The 16,738-nt window shown below is 45.0% G+C and overlaps 2 protein-coding genes across 2 annotated transcripts; both read left to right on the top strand.

The window, feature by feature from the left end:
- On the top strand, window positions 11,598–12,248 carry LOC109723594 (vegetative cell wall protein gp1-like). Its single transcript, XM_020252030.1, has one exon. The coding sequence runs from the start codon at window positions 11,598–11,600 to the stop codon at window positions 12,246–12,248; it is 651 nt and encodes a 216-aa protein (XP_020107619.1).
- LOC109724226 (ubiquitin carboxyl-terminal hydrolase 22-like) lies at window positions 12,017–15,807 on the top strand. Its single transcript, XM_020252970.1, has 3 exons — window positions 12,017–12,489; window positions 13,218–13,342; window positions 14,129–15,807. Exons 1-3 carry the CDS (start codon window positions 12,272–12,274, stop codon window positions 14,872–14,874), a joined length of 1,089 nt encoding a protein of 362 aa, XP_020108559.1. The 5' UTR covers window positions 12,017–12,271; the 3' UTR covers window positions 14,875–15,807.

Consider the following 16,738-nt stretch of genomic DNA (forward strand, 5'->3'; position numbering starts at 1 on the left):
AGCTTAGAATCAATTAGGAAGCATTCTAATACCATTACTAAGCCCCTTGAACCATTCCTAGGGCATCTACTTTGGATTCTAACAATCCACCATGAGAGCACCTTGAGAAAACCATGCTTTCATGGTGTTCTAAGCTCTAGAGGGTTTCTAAGCTTATTAGAGGATCAAAACTCCAAAACTTAAGGTTTAAAACCAAACCCTAGAGTTCTACTTGCAAGATAACTCACCCTTGCCCAAGCTACACCAAGCTCCTTCTTGTTGGAGAGCTTCTAGCAACTTCAACTCCACCAAAACCACCTTCTCCTTGTTTCTTCTCCACCTCGTCCTTGCCCTAGAGCAAGAGTTCTAGAGAGAGAGAGAGAAATGAGAGAAAGAGAGAATGGAGGTCCCTGCTGTGAAGAGAGGGAAGATGGGCTCCTATATAGTGTGCAACAATTGCAATTAAGCCCCCCAAAAGTCTTATTTGCAATAGACTTCAAAACTGCTGCCAGACCAAAGTGTACCGGTACACTTTGGGCTGTTACCGGTTACACGATTACGCAGGGCAAACCCGAGAGCGTTTCCCTCGGATTTTACCAAAGTATACCAGTACACACCAAGGGTGTACCGGTACATTTTCTAAGAAAATCTCAAACCTGAGAGCTTACTCTGCGCGTGCTGCTGGGCTGTTACCGGTGACAACTTGATGGTTGTACCGGTACACTTTGGCCAGAATGCAATTTTAGCTCCGATTCGACTCTATTTCGCGTCGGTCGATGCTAAAACCCTCCTAACTCTTTCTAAACTTACTTTTAGCCCTTCCAACATTGTTGGAATGCTAAATGCAACTCATCCATCCATCATTTTCGCATACTTTAGTCAATTTGGCTAATGTTCGATTATTTCTTCCGGGTTTCAATACGTTACATTCTCCACCCCTTAAGATTAGTTTCGTCCGCAAAACTAACTTAATTGCAATCTAAAACTCATACCTCATCTTAGTTCTTTGAAGAGATGAGGATGACGTTCTTTCATCGCATCCTCAAACTCCCAAGTTTCTTCCCGATCGTCGTGTTCACTCCAATGAACCTTAACATATGGAATTTCACGATTCCGTAGTTTTCGCACCTTCCGATCAACAATGTACTCCGAGAACTCCTCGTAAGTCATATCCTCTTGAAGTTCTATCGGTATATACGAGAGAATATGCTCCGGATCATGGACATACTTGCGGAGATTGGATACATAAAACACATCGTGCACCCCCGCAAGCCTCGGTGGTAATGCTACTTTGTAAGCCACCGCACCAACCCTTTCTAAGATCTCAAAGGGTCCGACAAATCGGGGACTTAGCTTTCGCCGGACACCGAACTGCTTAACACCGCGCATCAACGATACCTTTAGAAATATGCGGTCTCCAACCGCGAACTCGATATCTTTCCTTCGCTTGTTGGCATAGCTTTTGTGCCTCGATTGCGCCGTCGCTAATCTTTGTCGGGCAAGGCGAACTTTCTCCTCCGCCTCCCGAACCACATCGGGGCCAAGGGCAACTCTCTTGCCCACATCGCTCCAATGAATATGAGAGCTATATTTTCTTCCATAAAAGGCCTCAAATGGCGCCATTGCAATACTTTCTTGATAGCTATTGTTGTATGTGAATTTCGCCATCGATAAATGATCATGCCATCCGCCCTTATAGTCGAGTACACACGCTCGAAGCATGTCCTCAAGTATTTGAATGGTCCTCTCCGATTGGCCGTCACTTTGAGGATGGAATGCCGTACTAAAGTCGAGCCGTGTGCCTAACGCGTCTTGCAAGCTCTTCCAAAAATATGATGTGAACCTCGGGTCCCAATCTGATACAATAGATATCGGAACCCCGTGAAGTCTCACAATCTCGTCGAGATAAACCTGAGCTAGCTTGTCTCCCGACCAAGTAGTGTGGATCAGTAAAAAGTGTGCCGATTTCGTCGACCGGTCCACAACTACCCAAATCGCATCATGTCCACCTTGGGATCTAGGCAACCCCGTCACAAAGTCCATAGCGATATTTTTCCACTTCCAAACGGGTATAGGCAAACTTTGTAACTTTCTCGCCGAGAATCGCCGTTCCGCCTTAACTTGTTGGCACGTGAGGCATTGTACCACAAACTCCCATATGTCCTTTTTCATGCCCGGCTACCAATAATGTAGCTTCAAATCTTGATACATTTTAGTGCCGCTCGGGTGTATACTATAGGGAGCTTGATGCACTTCTTGCATAATCGCCCTCCTAAGATCGTCATCCTTGGGCACGCACCAACGATTCCGATATCGTAGCGCGCCATCGGTCCCAATGCCAAAATCATCGGCACTACCGCTCTCAACTTTATCCCGCACTTTTTGGAGAAATGAATCGAAAACTTGGAGTTCTTTAATCCTCTCCAACAAGGTCGGTTGTACAATCAACGTGGCAAGTGTTGCCGGCACTCCCGGCGCCACAACTTCAAGTCCAAACCGTTGCATCTCCTTTTGCAAAGCCAGTTGGGATGTAATTGCTGTCGCCAAATTTTCCGCCGACTTTCTACTTAAAGCATCGGCCACGACATTTGCTTTTCCGGAGTGGTAGAGAATCGTGACGTCATAATCTTTTAGCAACTCCAACCACCGCCGCTGTCGCAAATTTAATTCCTTTTGGGTGAACAAGTATTTGAGACTCTTATGATCGGTGTAGATCTCACAATGCTCACCATACAAATAATGCCTCCACAATTTTAGTGCGAAGATAACCGCCGCTAGCTTGAGATCGTGAGTCGGGTAGTTTTTTTCATAACTCTTTAATTGAAGCGAACCATATGCTATAACTCGGCCATTTTGCATCAAAACACACCCGAGACTGATATAAGAGGCATCACTGTACACTACATAGCTCTCCCTCGGCGTCGGCAAAGCAAGTACCGGGGTCGACGTCAATCTTTCCTTTAACTCCTTGAAGCTCCGCTCACATTCGGCGCTCCAAATGTACTTCATCCCTTTGTGGGTAAGGCGCGTTAATGGAGTAGTTATCTTGGCAAACCCCTCCACGAACCGCCGATAGTAGCCCGCAAGTCCCAAAAAGCTACGAATCTCCGATACACTTGTCGGGCGAGGCCAATCTTTAATAGCCTCCACTTTCTTTGGGTCTACCAAGATGCCATCACCGAATATAACGTGACCCAAGAAAGTAACCTCCGAAAGCCAAAACTCACATTTCTTTAATTTTGCATATAGCTTCTCTTTTCGGAGCGTCTCCAACACGATTCTCAAATGCTCCTCGTGTTCTTCCTCGGTCTGAGAATATACTAATACGTCGTCAATGAATACCACGATGCACCGGTCCAATAGCAAACGGAAGACTCGATTCATTAAGTCCATAGAAGCCGCCGGGGCATTAGTAAGCCCGAATGGCATGACTGTGAACTCATAGTGGTCATACCGCGTACGGTATGCCGTTTTGTGCACATCCTTGGGCCGTATCTTCAATTGATGATACCCCGATTGAAGATCAATTTTAGAATATACTCTTGACCCTTGCAACTGATCGAACAAATCGTCAATTCTAGGCAACGGGTACTTGTTCTTGATCGTCACTTTGTTCAACTCGTGATAATCAATGCAAAGTCGAAGCGTGCCATCCTTTTTCTTTACAAATAGCACAGGAGCTCCCCACGGAGACACTCTCGGCCGCATAAAGCCTTTATCGAGCAAGTCTTGCAATTGAGCCTTTAATTCCTTAAGTTCTACCGTTGCTATTCTATACGGAGCCTTCGAAATTGGCGCCGCCCTGGGAATTAAGTCAATGACGAACTCGACTTCCCTGTCCAGTGGCAATCCCGGTAACTCCGCCGGAAACACATCCGGATACTCGCATACTACCCGAATACCTTCAAGTTCCAGGTACTCCTTTTGGGCGTCTACGATGGTCGCCAAATAGGCCTTACAACCACCCTTAATTATTTTCCTCGCTCTCGCTGCCGATACGGTCGCCGCGAAGCGCCTACTTTTACACGCCCGGTATATCAATTCTTTTTGATTAGGTTCACCGAACGTGATCACCTTACTTTCACAATCTATGACCGCGTAATACTTGGAGAGCCAATTGATCCCCAAGATCACATCGAAGCCCCATATTTGATTTAACACCAAAAGGTCGATCGGCATAACCCAATCACCTATCTGTACCGGACACGCTAAGCACTCGTCATGTACATGAAACGAATGCTCTGGAGTATTCACCAACCAATAATCTTCATTATGTGTGATCTCAATGTCATGAGTCTTAGCGAATGATGCATCAATGAATGACTGAGATGCACTCGTGTTGAATATAGCTCTAGCTCTAGTGCCTCTGATAAGAATAATACCTGCCATGACGTCGTCGGGGACTGGAATCAGCTGCTCCTCTACCTGAGTGGCAAAAACCCGCCCACTAGGTGCTCGAGAAGCCTCCGGCTGATGAGGCACTGATAAATGTCCAGCAGATATAGCGGGTGGTAGTCCCGCCAGCTGTCGTGGAGTATACTAGACGGAAGCTGATGACGGAGCTGGGGATGCGCCGCCCGGGCACTCTCGGCTCATGTGCCCCAGTTGGCCGCATTGGAAGCATCGCCCTCCCACTGTGGACAAGTAGCGACTCTATGATCTCCGCCGCATATCACGCACGGGTAGGTAGTCTGGCTCTGTGTCTTACTCCTACCTCCCCGCCACTGTGATCGCTGATATCGAGGGGGTCGCTTAGAACTTGACTGCCCCGCGGATACACTAGATGCCCACTTCTTGGACTTATCCCTTTCCTTGTCCTTCTCGAGAGCCTCGCGCTCCTCTCGCGCAATAGCATTACCGTCTCTACCCAAAGCACGCGGTCAAGTACCTCCTCGTAGGTCTTTAACCGAAAGGCATGAATAACCTTGAAAATCCCGGGTCGCAACCCGCGCTCGAATGCCTCCGCCCTGTCCCTATCACCATGAACCAAGCTCAGCACGCAATTGACAAGGTGCGTGAACTCTCTTTCGTACTCCCGCACTGTGCGACTTCCTTGCCTCAACTTTCGAAAATCCTCCTTGATTTTCCGCTTGTCACTCTCGAAAAAATACTCCATCAATAGCATCTCCCGAAATGCCTCCCAAGTAACAGAAGCGGAATCCAACAAGTGATTCTTTTTCGCTTGAGTCCACCACAACCGAGCCGACCAGTCGAAACAGTGAGCCGCAAGGTGAACCTTATCCTTCTCGACGGTGTAAATGTCCTCAAACAACGCTTCCATCGTGGCCAACCACGACTCCACCAACCAAGGATCCTTCATATCGCCGTTGAAGGTCGGAGGGTTGAATCACTTGAATGCCATCAGCGCCGCCAACAATCGCTCCTGCTCGGCCTCAAGTACATCGAGAATAAGGGCCGATGAACCCGATGCCATTGGAGGAATAGCCGTCACTGGTGCTACCGCCACCGCAGGAGGTGGTGCTATAGGAGCAATAGGTGCGGGCGGATCCCTCGGCACAAATGCCGCCGCCGCCGCCTGTCGCGCCATCAACTCGTGGAGCTGTCCAATTTGCTCCCCCTGTAGCCGCATAGCCCCGGCCAATGCCGCTACTTGGGCTCGCAGCTCGCGCACTTCATCCGTTCCCGTCTGCTCGGGCACTTCATCAGGCAATGCCGAAGCGGCTCTACACGTGTAGCGTCTCGGGGACATTGTTCCTGAAACGTATCACATGCATTAGTACTCGATACACGTGACTCTTACACGTTCCAAATAATTACCCCATTAAGCGAAAGCAATCAAGTGTATTTATTTCCAACCCTTGGCATCATGTGGTCGGCCAGCCCACACAAACCCCTTAAGTAGAAAACAAATAAACACTTGAATCCATCTCTAATTCCTTTTAGAGAAGTACCATCATTAACCCAATCAACTAGCTTTCGCAAGTACCAAGTTCACGTTAAACGTTTCCTAAGTCCCTAAGGTCTCCAATCCTAGGGTTCCTAAGTCCATCCTAGACTTTTGCTTTCTTCCATAGCTCTGATACCATTATATCTGTCACGCCCCAATCCCTGCCAAATTGGTCGAGCTCGGGTCACGTCAACAGACGCCGAACGGACAGCATCTCCACTGTCCGCCCAAGGCTCTAACAACAAGTATAATTAAGCAATCAAACAAAGAGATATGCAATTATACAAGGCTTGCACGAGGCAAGCAACAACGGAAGCGAAAGTTCTAAGCTAAATATACAACCATATATGATATTTGATTATATTTTAACCAAATACAAATAAACTACAACTATTACATTCTTTTTCCATTCAACCATAATTCCTTACATTTTGTCATTCACCAAAATACATGATATGTTTTCAACTTTACAATTCTAATTCAACAAAATAAAACTTGATACATGTAGGCAAAGGAATGACTAAAAATGTATAAGTCCCGGTAGCCACTAGCTATGGCGCAATACCCTTGCCACGGTCCTCCGCCGCCCCGCTCATGCTCGGACCTATAGGGTTCGTGGTGTGAGAACTACAACGAAGTTTCCAGTGGGTTCGGCAACTGACCTCGCCGACTTACCCACTAGGTCTATTCAGGCATAAGTATTTCAAAGGAAAGGAAAGTAGTAACCATACTAATGCTAATACTATGCCTGCAAGAAAACTGTCAATAGATATATAATTAAAGCAATATTAAATATGCATGCATGCTTTTCCATGATTTTACTTTGGCTTTTACCCAATCTTACTGGTTAACCTTGTTAACCCCAATAACTCACAACCCAAAATCCCTTAATAATGGGGGACTCGAACAACCCTAGGGACCGTCCTCTGGGGGGACTTTACCACGCCCAGTGGTGACCAACTCTGGAGCGCACCGCTAGAGGGGGAGCTACCTCCCTCAAGCCAAGACTTATCGTGAGTATCGATCCAATCCTAGACTTGAGGATACACAGCCGCTAGTCACAATGCCATTGTCATAACAGGTTTCTACCTATTTGTTCATGCTACTTTCCAAGTCATACTTGTCACAATGTTGCTATGGTTAAACTATGTTTAACAACCAATTTCTCAATGCCAATCATGTCTCTATTGTCAATGTCACCTTTGTTTACTATTGTCCAAGTCCAAGTCTCACATTCATACAACTTTAGGGTCTCTACCATACATGTCCATTATGGCTCTATCATTCTCTATGTTCAACTACATTAGAAGCATATAAATCATGTCAAACCAAGTTTCACATGAAAATTACCCTATCATGCATGAATAATTCTATATACAAGTATGCTCAACAAAGGTGAAAATAGACATAAAGGGGAATCCGATGATTCTGGCGTGCACCCCCCACCTTGAATATCATAGAAGGGTTGTAATTCGACTTTCGTGATTTTAGGACGCCTCTCCCGCGACCTAAATCCAAAATAAAGCCAAATTAGGCCCTATATACTAGATCTCTTACTTAACCTTTTCGTAACGTTAAATAGAGTTGTCCCACGCGTCGGAAATACCCCCAATTAGGTTTCCAAGAGGTCAATTTACCTCGGAAATAACCGGAGGCAAAAGTCCCAAATTTTAAGCCCTAACAATACGATAATGGAATTTCTCCTAAATTGATCTCATCTCTAAGCAAAAGCTAGCTTAGAATCAATTAGGAAGCATTCTAATACTATTACTAAGCCCCTTGAACCATTCCTGGGGCATCTACTTTGGATTCTAACAATCCACCATGAGAGCACCTTGAGAAAACCATGCTTTCATAGTGTTCTAAGCTCTAGAGGGTTTCTAAGCTTATTAGATGATCAAAACTCCAAAACTTAAGGTTTAAAACCAAACCCTAGAGTTCTACTTGCAAGAGAACTCACCTTTGCCCAAGCTACACCAAGCTCCTTCTTGTTGGTGAGCTTCTAGCACCTTCAACTCCACCAAAACCACCTTCTCCTTGTTTCTTCTCCACCTCCTCCTTGCCCTAGAGCAAGAGTTCTAGAGAGAGAAAGAGAGAAATGAGAGAAAGAGAGAATGGAGGTCCCTACTGTGAAGAGAGGGAAGATGGGCTCCTATATAGTGTGCAACAATTGCAACTAGGCCTCCCAAAAAGTCTTATTTGCAATAGACTTCAAAACTGCTGCCAGACCAAAGTGTACCGGTACACTTTGGGCTGTTACCGATTACACGATTACGCAGAGGCAAACCCGAGAGCGTTTCCCTTGGATTTTACCAAAGTGTACCGATACACACTAGGGGTGTATCGGTACATTTTCTACGAAAATCTCAAACCCGGGAGCTTACTCTGCTTGGGTTGCTGGCCTGTTATCGGTGACAACTCGATGGTTGTACCGGTGCACTTTGCCCAGAATGCAGTTTTAGCTCCGATTCGACTCTACGTCGCGCCGGTCAATGCTAAAACCCTCCTAACTGTTTCTAAACTTACTTTAGCCCTTCCAACATTATTGGAATGCTAAATACAACTCGTCCATCCATCTTTTTCGCATACTTTAGTCAATTTAGCTAAAGTTCGATTATTTCTTTCGGGTTTCAATACGTTACATTGGGAGTGCACACACAGGTTGACAAAGGGAGGTAATCGATGAGGGACAATCGGCAGGGTCGACTGTCGACAGTAGGAAGCAACGGCGGGGACTGTCAAGGAACTATGGTCGAGATTAAAGGGGCTCAAGCTAATGTATTAGAGTCCAGTGTTAGGGGAGGTCAAGAAAGGTCAAGGTGGTGCCGGTGAGTGTCCTGGGGTCCACTTGAGCCAGTGACGATAGCAGGGCTCGACGACAGCGGTCGCACAACAACTGCGGCCCAAAACCTCCAAATGTTGGATTTTATAATGACAACCATAGTTTCGGGGCTACAGCGGCACTAAACTAGATGGGGTGGCATCACGAGGGCGCGAGGGGGCGGCATTAAGGTCCAATGGTGGCGTAGCTATGGGAGAGGGGTTTCATGTCAAGTTGGTCGAGAGGGGGAGGGAAAGAGAGAGAGAGAGAGAAATGGAAAGTTGACATGGGTGGCTTTTGGCCATCTTCTAGCGGCCGGGGGATGGTCACCGACAATTGAGAGTAGTGTAGTGCTGGTGGGGGAAACCTCTTAGCAGCTATGGGGCTTGAGAATAGAGGGATCATGTTAAGGTTAGTAAACTCTAACATACGCATATATAGGGTTTGGAAAGTTGCAACTTAACCCCTCTATTGTCATTATTTTATTCTCAATCCGTGTAAAATGAGTGAAGGCACCTTCGCCACTAATTTCACGCAAATCTATACATAAAATATTGGGAGTTTTCCGTAAAAACTCAATTTGCGTTTCAACCTCCACCCAAGTTTCATACTTTTTCATGCAATCGACATGCCGAATTTCCAAACGAACTACACCGGGACTTGTACACCATCGGACCAACACGCTTCAAAATATCGAACGGTCCAACAAACTAAGGCTAAGCTTGTTCCACAAATAGAACAGCTTGATCTCCCTAGATGGCGACACCTTGAGAAGCACATGCTCATCAACCTAGAACTCTAGGTCACGCCATCACTGATCTGCGTAGCTCCTTTGACTGCTCTGTGCGGTCAATAGTTGTTGCCTTACAATGCAAATCTTGGATTCCGCATCCTCTATCGAGTCTAGCCCGATCACCCGGCGCTCACCGACATCGGCCTAACAGATCGGGGACAAACATTATCGCCTATATATTGCCTTATGCAGTGCCTTCAATGCTTGCCTGGTAATTGTTGTTGTGAGCGAACTCTACCAAGGGTAGATACTCGAACCACCCTTCACCGTAATCAAGGACACAAGCATGCAGCGTGTCCTCGAGACTCTGAATAACACACTCAAACTGGCCATCACACTGCAGATGGTAAGCAATGCTGAAGTTCAATTTTTTTTACAGATTTTAGTGCTAGAATATTTCATAACGAGTCGTGACAAGTCGTTGTGGGTTGAGTTGGAATCTTGAAGGTTTGAAAAAATATATATATATGAAGTTTGAAGACTCGAACACTCAAAATATGTTTTCACGATACTCAGTATGTTTTTACAATGTTAGTGGCGATTTATGAATATATATAGTCATTGAAAGTTATTAGAATTGAGAAAAATTATAAATATTAAAAGTTAACATTTTTCAAAGTCCAGATCCTATCAAGGTTGGGACCCTAAAAGAAGGTCAGGACCTTGAACTTTTCAGGATCCGGACCTTGCAAGAAGGGTCCGGACCTTGATTTTTAGGAAATATCAACGTTCGAACCCTATTAAAGAGTTCGGACTCTGAACCCGTCGCGAGTTTTTTAAAATAAATTCTTTAGTAATTCTAATTGTTTCCAAGCCTACAAATAAGATGTGGGGGTGTCTCTAAATATAAAAAATAATAGATAATCTTTTAGAAAACCTACAAGCCTCTAGATACTCATTTTTCTCATCTTTTATAACAAACTTCTCTCAAATTGATCTTTGGCGCCTTAATTCTTATTGTTCTTCTAAAATCAATTTGAGAATTGCTTAAAGTTTATTCCCACAAATCTTTAATGTTCTTCTACGCAATAAATCAGCAACCTTGTTCATCTTCCTCCGGATAGAGTGCGCTAATGGATTTGAGTAGACGTCGTGGATTCGAACGTGGGGAGTGAACTATCCATTGGTGTGTGCGAGATCCAAAGAAAATAAAAGAGATGTTTGAGTCCGTGGAGTCTGTAATCATCTCATAATCTTTTGTTTCTTAGTGGATTGCTATCGCATATTGGTCCTATAGATTTTTTTACTCCTAGTTGGAGCTTTTCATGTAAATCTCGATGTGCTATTTTTATTTTTCGTATTTATTTTTATTTCATCAAATTTTGTATTTTTAGCCTATATGCCTATTCACCCCCTTTTAGGTATTTTATAGATCCCAGATAAATATTGACTTCGTTGTATTGTGAACGTCGAAGGTTACACTGGTACGGCTACGTACTGCACTGTTTAAAGCTCTGTTGCACCTTTTTCCTTCACGTTGCACCATTATTCTTCTTGTCGGCCATGTATTCTGCCCAATTTACCGTCAAAATATTTAATTTCGAAAATCCGAACAGCAAACCCCGGAGCTGGTGAATAGCGGGGCCAATTTGGTTCGCATTCTGATGATAGAAGGCTGCAAAACCACATGCGGGGCGCATTTAATGTCTGCCTAGGTGCTATACAGTAAGGTATATGTATCTGAGCGAATACGAATAAGGCGGAGGGAGATGAGGGGCATTTTCATCGGATGGCGAAAAATCTGGACCGAATCTGCAAAATCAAAAAAGACAAGCCAAATTTTATAAAAGCTCAAAATTGTGAATTTTTTATACAAATTGGCCGATTAAAATTGTGAATATTTTATTTTATGCAAGGAGGCATGAAAAAGAAAAAAGGAAAAAGAAAAAGAAAAGACTCAAAAACCCATGAGACCCAAAGCAAGGAGCGACCGAGCCCGGATCCCGAACCCCGAAGGCTGGCCGGATCCGATCCATGCGGCTTGTTGTTAAAGCCGTTTTCGTCTACTCCGCATGCTCGTCGACGAAGCGATCCTTCCCACTCCTCCTCCTCCTCCTCCCCGCTCTCCGCCGCCGCCGCCGCCGCCGCCGCCGCCGATGTCATCCCCCTCCGCTCCTCCTCCGCCGTGCTCCCACCTCGCCGCCTACCGCTCCAGCGCCACCCGCGGCTCCGCCGCCCTTCGCCACCTTCCGCCGCTGCCTCCGCGTCCGCCCCTCGGCCGCCCCGAGATCCGCCGGGACCCTCCGAGACCCCCCGCTGCGGCCCCTGCCTCCTCTCCTCCTCTTCCTCCTCGCCCCCGCCCCGCCCCGCCCCCCTCGCCCGCCTACGCCTGCATTCCTGCGCCGCTCGTCCTCTGCCCCGCCCACGCCCCTCCACCCCCTCTCCTCCCCTCCGGCCACGACATCGCCGTCGATGTCGACCGCGCCGAGCTCTTCTTCTGCCCTCTCCTGCCGCCGACCAGGTCTACGATCTCCGACTTCGACGCCGCCGTCGTCCTTCGCCCAGTCCTCCTCCTCCCTCCCCCTCCCTCTCCCTCCCCGAAAGGCCCGTCCGGAAACGCCGCCGCGTCGCCTTCCGCCCCTGGTCCCCCGATCCCGCCGAGCGCGCCGTCGTCCGCACCGGATCCGTCCCCCTCCGACTCCCCGGCTGCGACGCCGACGCCGACGCCGCCGATCCCTCCTCCTCCTCCTCCTATTCCTCGGCCTTCGCCCCCTCGTCCCCCCCGCCCTGGGGACTGCGCGGACTGAACAACCTCGGCAACACCTGCTTCATGAACTCCATCCTCCAGGTCCTCCTCCACGCCCCGCCGATCCGCAACTACTTCCTCAGCGACCGCCACAACCGCTTCCTCTGCCAGCAGCGGTCGCGCAAGAAGAAGGCGCCCGGCGCCGATCCGCCGGCCTGCTTAGCCTGCAATCTCGACGAGATGTACTCCGCCGTCTTCTCCGGCGATCGCTCTCCGTATAGCCCCGCCAAGTTCCTCCATAGGTCCGAATCTGATCGCCATAATTTCCCCCATGCCCCCTTTTTTTTTATTCTGCTTCTTTATTAGTATTCTCCGATTCTTTCTTGTTGCGTCAGGGAAACAATCTTTGCGTCATGGAAAAGTTTCCCTTTTTTTTTTTTTTTTTCAATGGCTTGTAAGAGTAGATTAAGCGTTTATCTAAGAGGAGGGGGGGAGGGGGAATTCTTTTTTTTTCTTTTTTTTCTTTTTTTGGCGTTTGCGTTGGTTTGAGAGATCTGTGGTACCGTTTTTTGGGATTCCTTCTCACAGAACTGTTTAATGCAATTAAGGATCGGATTTGGTTTGACAATGCTGTTGCTTCGGAAGTTCATTTCGTGGTTTAAAACCATGCGTCTGAATATTGGTGCACTAAAGACCAGAAGATATGATCTATTTTTGGGTGGTATTAATGAGAAATGCATAGAAAGTTGAGATCCTTGGCTCACATCATCACAGTTACATGCAATCTTCAACAGCTTGCATGCCCATGAGTTGGCTGTTTAGTGTTCTGATTTGTCAAAGAAACTTCCTCAGATCCCCTGTGCTCTGCCTGCATGGCTCGCCCGGATTTCCGTGCGATTTGCATGATTTTGATCTAGTATCTGAATTAAAAGATTCTATTGCTACTCTTTCTGCTCATAATATTGGAGCTTGAATGCGTTAGATATGCTGTGTATGTCTGCTGATGTTGTTCAGTATTATGGCTTTGCAGTTGGTGGCAGCAGGCATCGAACCTGGCTAACTATGAGCAACAGGATGCGCATGAATTTTTCATTTCCATTCTCGACAGAATCCATGAAAACATGGAAGATGACCAGCACAAATCTCGAAGCCAAGGTTGTTATGATCTTTCTCGGTCCATTTACTCTCAAGTTTACAGATGCATTTGCCCTGGGGGAAGCAATTTTGATCTGTTGCTGCATAATTAACCCATCACTGGGTGGTGCTGACTGAATGATCCTTGTAAAAGTGTTTTTTTTTTTCTTTAAAAAAAAAAAAAACCTCTTTCTGCTATTGGGCCACTTCACATAATTTTTTTTGACTTATGATAAAAGTTTTCGGCTTGGATTTTCACGTGCCCTATCTGTTTTAGAAAATAACGCTGCACATTATGTTTGATCATCGACATGACAGTCAATAGCGCCTGTGAAGTGTCATTTTTACGGATCATATACCTTACTTTTATCCCAAGAGGATGCAGCTCAGAATTTGTGATTGGACAGTTGAACGATCCCCCTTTGTTGAGATATTTTATAGCCTAGATTTCTTACCAGGCATTGCAGAAGCCCAGAGATTTGTTTATTTTCCATCTTTATACAGTTGGAGGTTACCCCTGTCATCTTTCTGTGCTTATTTATCAGTTATTCAAGTAGATGAACCTTCTATCATATTGAAGCTACATTGTAATTAGAGTTTGGTGGTGAGGTTGGGAATTACTTTCGATTGAGTACAAAATTGAATTTAAATTCTTTTATGAAGTACATTGCAAATCCCAAGTTTGCCATCTACGTCAAACTTTTTGTTTCCCCTCCAGTACACTATTTCTATGTCACTTCTGTTACATAATTAATCTTCTTCGTTCATTTTAACTGATCTATTTTAAATTTGTTTATTTTATAACAGGCCATAGAGACTGTTGCATCGCGCACAGGGTTTTCTCTGGTGTCTTGAGATCAGATGTGACTTGCACGAATTGCGGTTTCACATCCACCACATACGACCCTTGCCTAGACATCTCCTTGGACTTGGATTCTGGCCGTAACAGTATGGCCTCCTTAAAACCACATATTCGCAATGGGGAGAAAGACTTGAGCTATGGAGTATCCACACTCATGAGATGTTTGGAGAGCTTCACAAGGCCCGAGAGGTTGGATTCGGAGCAAAAATTCTTTTGTCAACGCTGTAAAGATAGGAAAGAATCCCTGAAGCAGATGTCTATAAGGAGGCTTCCATTAGTTACCTGCTTCCATATCAAAAGATTCGAGCATTCATCGGTCAAGAAGATGTCGAGAAAGGTCGACCATTATTTGCAGTTTCCATTTTCTCTTGACATGACTCCTTATCTATCATCCTCCATCTTAAGGAGCCGATTTGGGTACCGAATATTTCCTTCCGTTGGTGATGATTCCGATGCAGCTAATGAACTATCATCGGAATTCGAGATATTTGCCGTGATTACACACAGCGGCAGATTAGATGCTGGCCATTATGTAACTTATCTCCGGCTTAATGATCACTGGTACAAGTGTGATGATACTTGGATAACAAGTGTGGATGAGAATATCGTGAGGGCGTCACAAGCGTACATGTTGTTCTATGTACAGAAGATGCTCTGCTATGAGGCAAGAGAAGGTGTGGCTGCATCATAATTTTAATGAAAGACGGATTTGGGAGTTTTTAGAACTAGATTGACGGCCCTAAATTTCATAGAAAATCCTTTAATCTCTTTCGTATGAGAGATTGGTGGATTTAGGGCGCTTTCAATCAATCAAGAGCTAAATAGATGATCTTGGGAATTTCGGGAAAGAAGGGAATTTGATGGGGAAAATCAAAGTCAAGACTCATTTAAGAGGGAAGTGGCGGAGAAGAAAATCGGTCGAAGTTTGGATTTCCGCTTCCTAATTCACCTACTATTATAATTTAAGGATAGAGATGGGCGGTTTTCGCATTGATGCCAAAACAATTTTGGCATTGTTTTGATGTGCGGCAATGTTTTCTAACCAGTTAATTGCTGATAATTTATAAAGCACAAACAGAAATGAGGATAAAAGGAACCTATTTTTTTTGCGGTGTTCCTTCCAATAGAAAAGCTTTGTACTAGAGTACAATTTTGCTAAATGATCTGTTTCCTCTTATTATCTCTCTGTCTTTCTCTAATTTTTTGCCGTGTTTTCTGTGCCATATTTTTTGTGGTTATGAAAAGAGAATTCATGCCTTTATTTTAGTTTACAAAGGCGGAAGGCCCCATGCTTTGCGAGAAGTCCCAGTCAGTTAAGAGAGGACGATACAGAGGGATAAGGAGAATAGATGACGGGATAAAGAGGGAAAAGGAGAAAGGACGAGGAGATGAAGAGGGAAAATGAGAGGGGTGGACAAAGGAGAGATTGTGCAACATTGCATAAGAATGATTTCTCATGTGCATGATTTGGTTTCTGCTCTTTATGACACTGATACTAATCGTTTGGAAACCCATTCTGCAAATGCATTGACTGAGACAAAATTCCTGCAAATACAACCACTTGATCAGAATGTATTTAGTCACTGTAGAAAAAATTTGTTCAACATGTATATATGATTTCATATGATTTGTGCTTATTGCAGCCATTTCAACTGATAGCAAGTTACTTCGATGGTGCAATTCAGGTTTGATCAGAATGTGGAAGCTTTGGATACATAACATAAAAACCGCACCCTACATGGCATGGTGCATAGTTTTTTTTTTTTTTTTTGAGAAAAATGCATGCGTGCTGATGTTTAAAGATGAGTTTAAAAAGCGCAAACTGAAGCGCACGTCATTATGCTTATGAGGGTTGCGGTTGATATATTGCATTACTGCATGCGATTTTGTGTCTACTTGTTTCCTGCAAGTGCATCAGAAGTCTATCTGCAGTAGGTATGCTGTGATTTTGATGTTTTAAACATCTTGCACTGCATAGAGCCCATATAGAAAATTTTGAAAGTTGACCTTATGTTTCTTCTTCATACAACTAAATTTCTTGCATTTATTGCATTGAGCATCTATGTTGGCTGTCTTGTTTTAACAGTTCTGGATCTCCTTGTTCTACCAGTTTAGCTGTAAGCTAAAATGTATATATCTCTCGTAGAAGAACATCAGCTACCCACAAGAAGAGAGAGAGAGTTGAAGAGAGAGACTTTTGACACCGAAAATTAGCACAGAAGATACGAAACACGGAAAGAGATTTTGACCTAGGCTGACTTCATAGAAAGCTATGCCATAGAGTAGTAGTATGGTTTGTGTCATGCCCCGGGTCCAGCATTACCCAGGCTCACCAACAGATCCGCCGCATATATAGAAAGTCCTGTGTACATGAAGCAATAAAAGCATCCATAAATAATTCAAGAACAACTATTAGAGTATAACAGAGCTATTAAAACAGAAATAAATAGTCATCTATACACACATGAAATCTAAGGTGTACAACATAAACGAAAAGTACAACATCACCTGCTCAGAATCCTTAATTGATGAAACAAAATACAACTGTATGTACA

The sequence above is a fragment of the Ananas comosus genome, linkage group 2 (genome assembly GCF_001540865.1).
Source record: "Ananas comosus cultivar F153 linkage group 2, ASM154086v1, whole genome shotgun sequence".
NCBI classification, from domain to species: domain Eukaryota; kingdom Viridiplantae; phylum Streptophyta; class Magnoliopsida; order Poales; family Bromeliaceae; genus Ananas; species Ananas comosus.

Coding starts and splice junctions, on each gene's coding strand:
- LOC109724226 (XM_020252970.1), top strand. CDS start 12,272: ATGAACTCCATCCTCCAGGTCCTCCTCCACGCCCCGCCGATCCGCAAC. Junction 12,490..13,217: donor CCCGCCAAGTTCCTCCATAG/GTCCGAATCTGA, acceptor ATGGCTTTGCAG/TTGGTGGCAGCAGGCATCGA. Junction 13,343..14,128: donor GCACAAATCTCGAAGCCAAG/GTTGTTATGATC, acceptor ATTTTATAACAG/GCCATAGAGACTGTTGCATC.
- LOC109723594 (XM_020252030.1), top strand. CDS start 11,598: ATGTCATCCCCCTCCGCTCCTCCTCCGCCGTGCTCCCACCTCGCCGCC.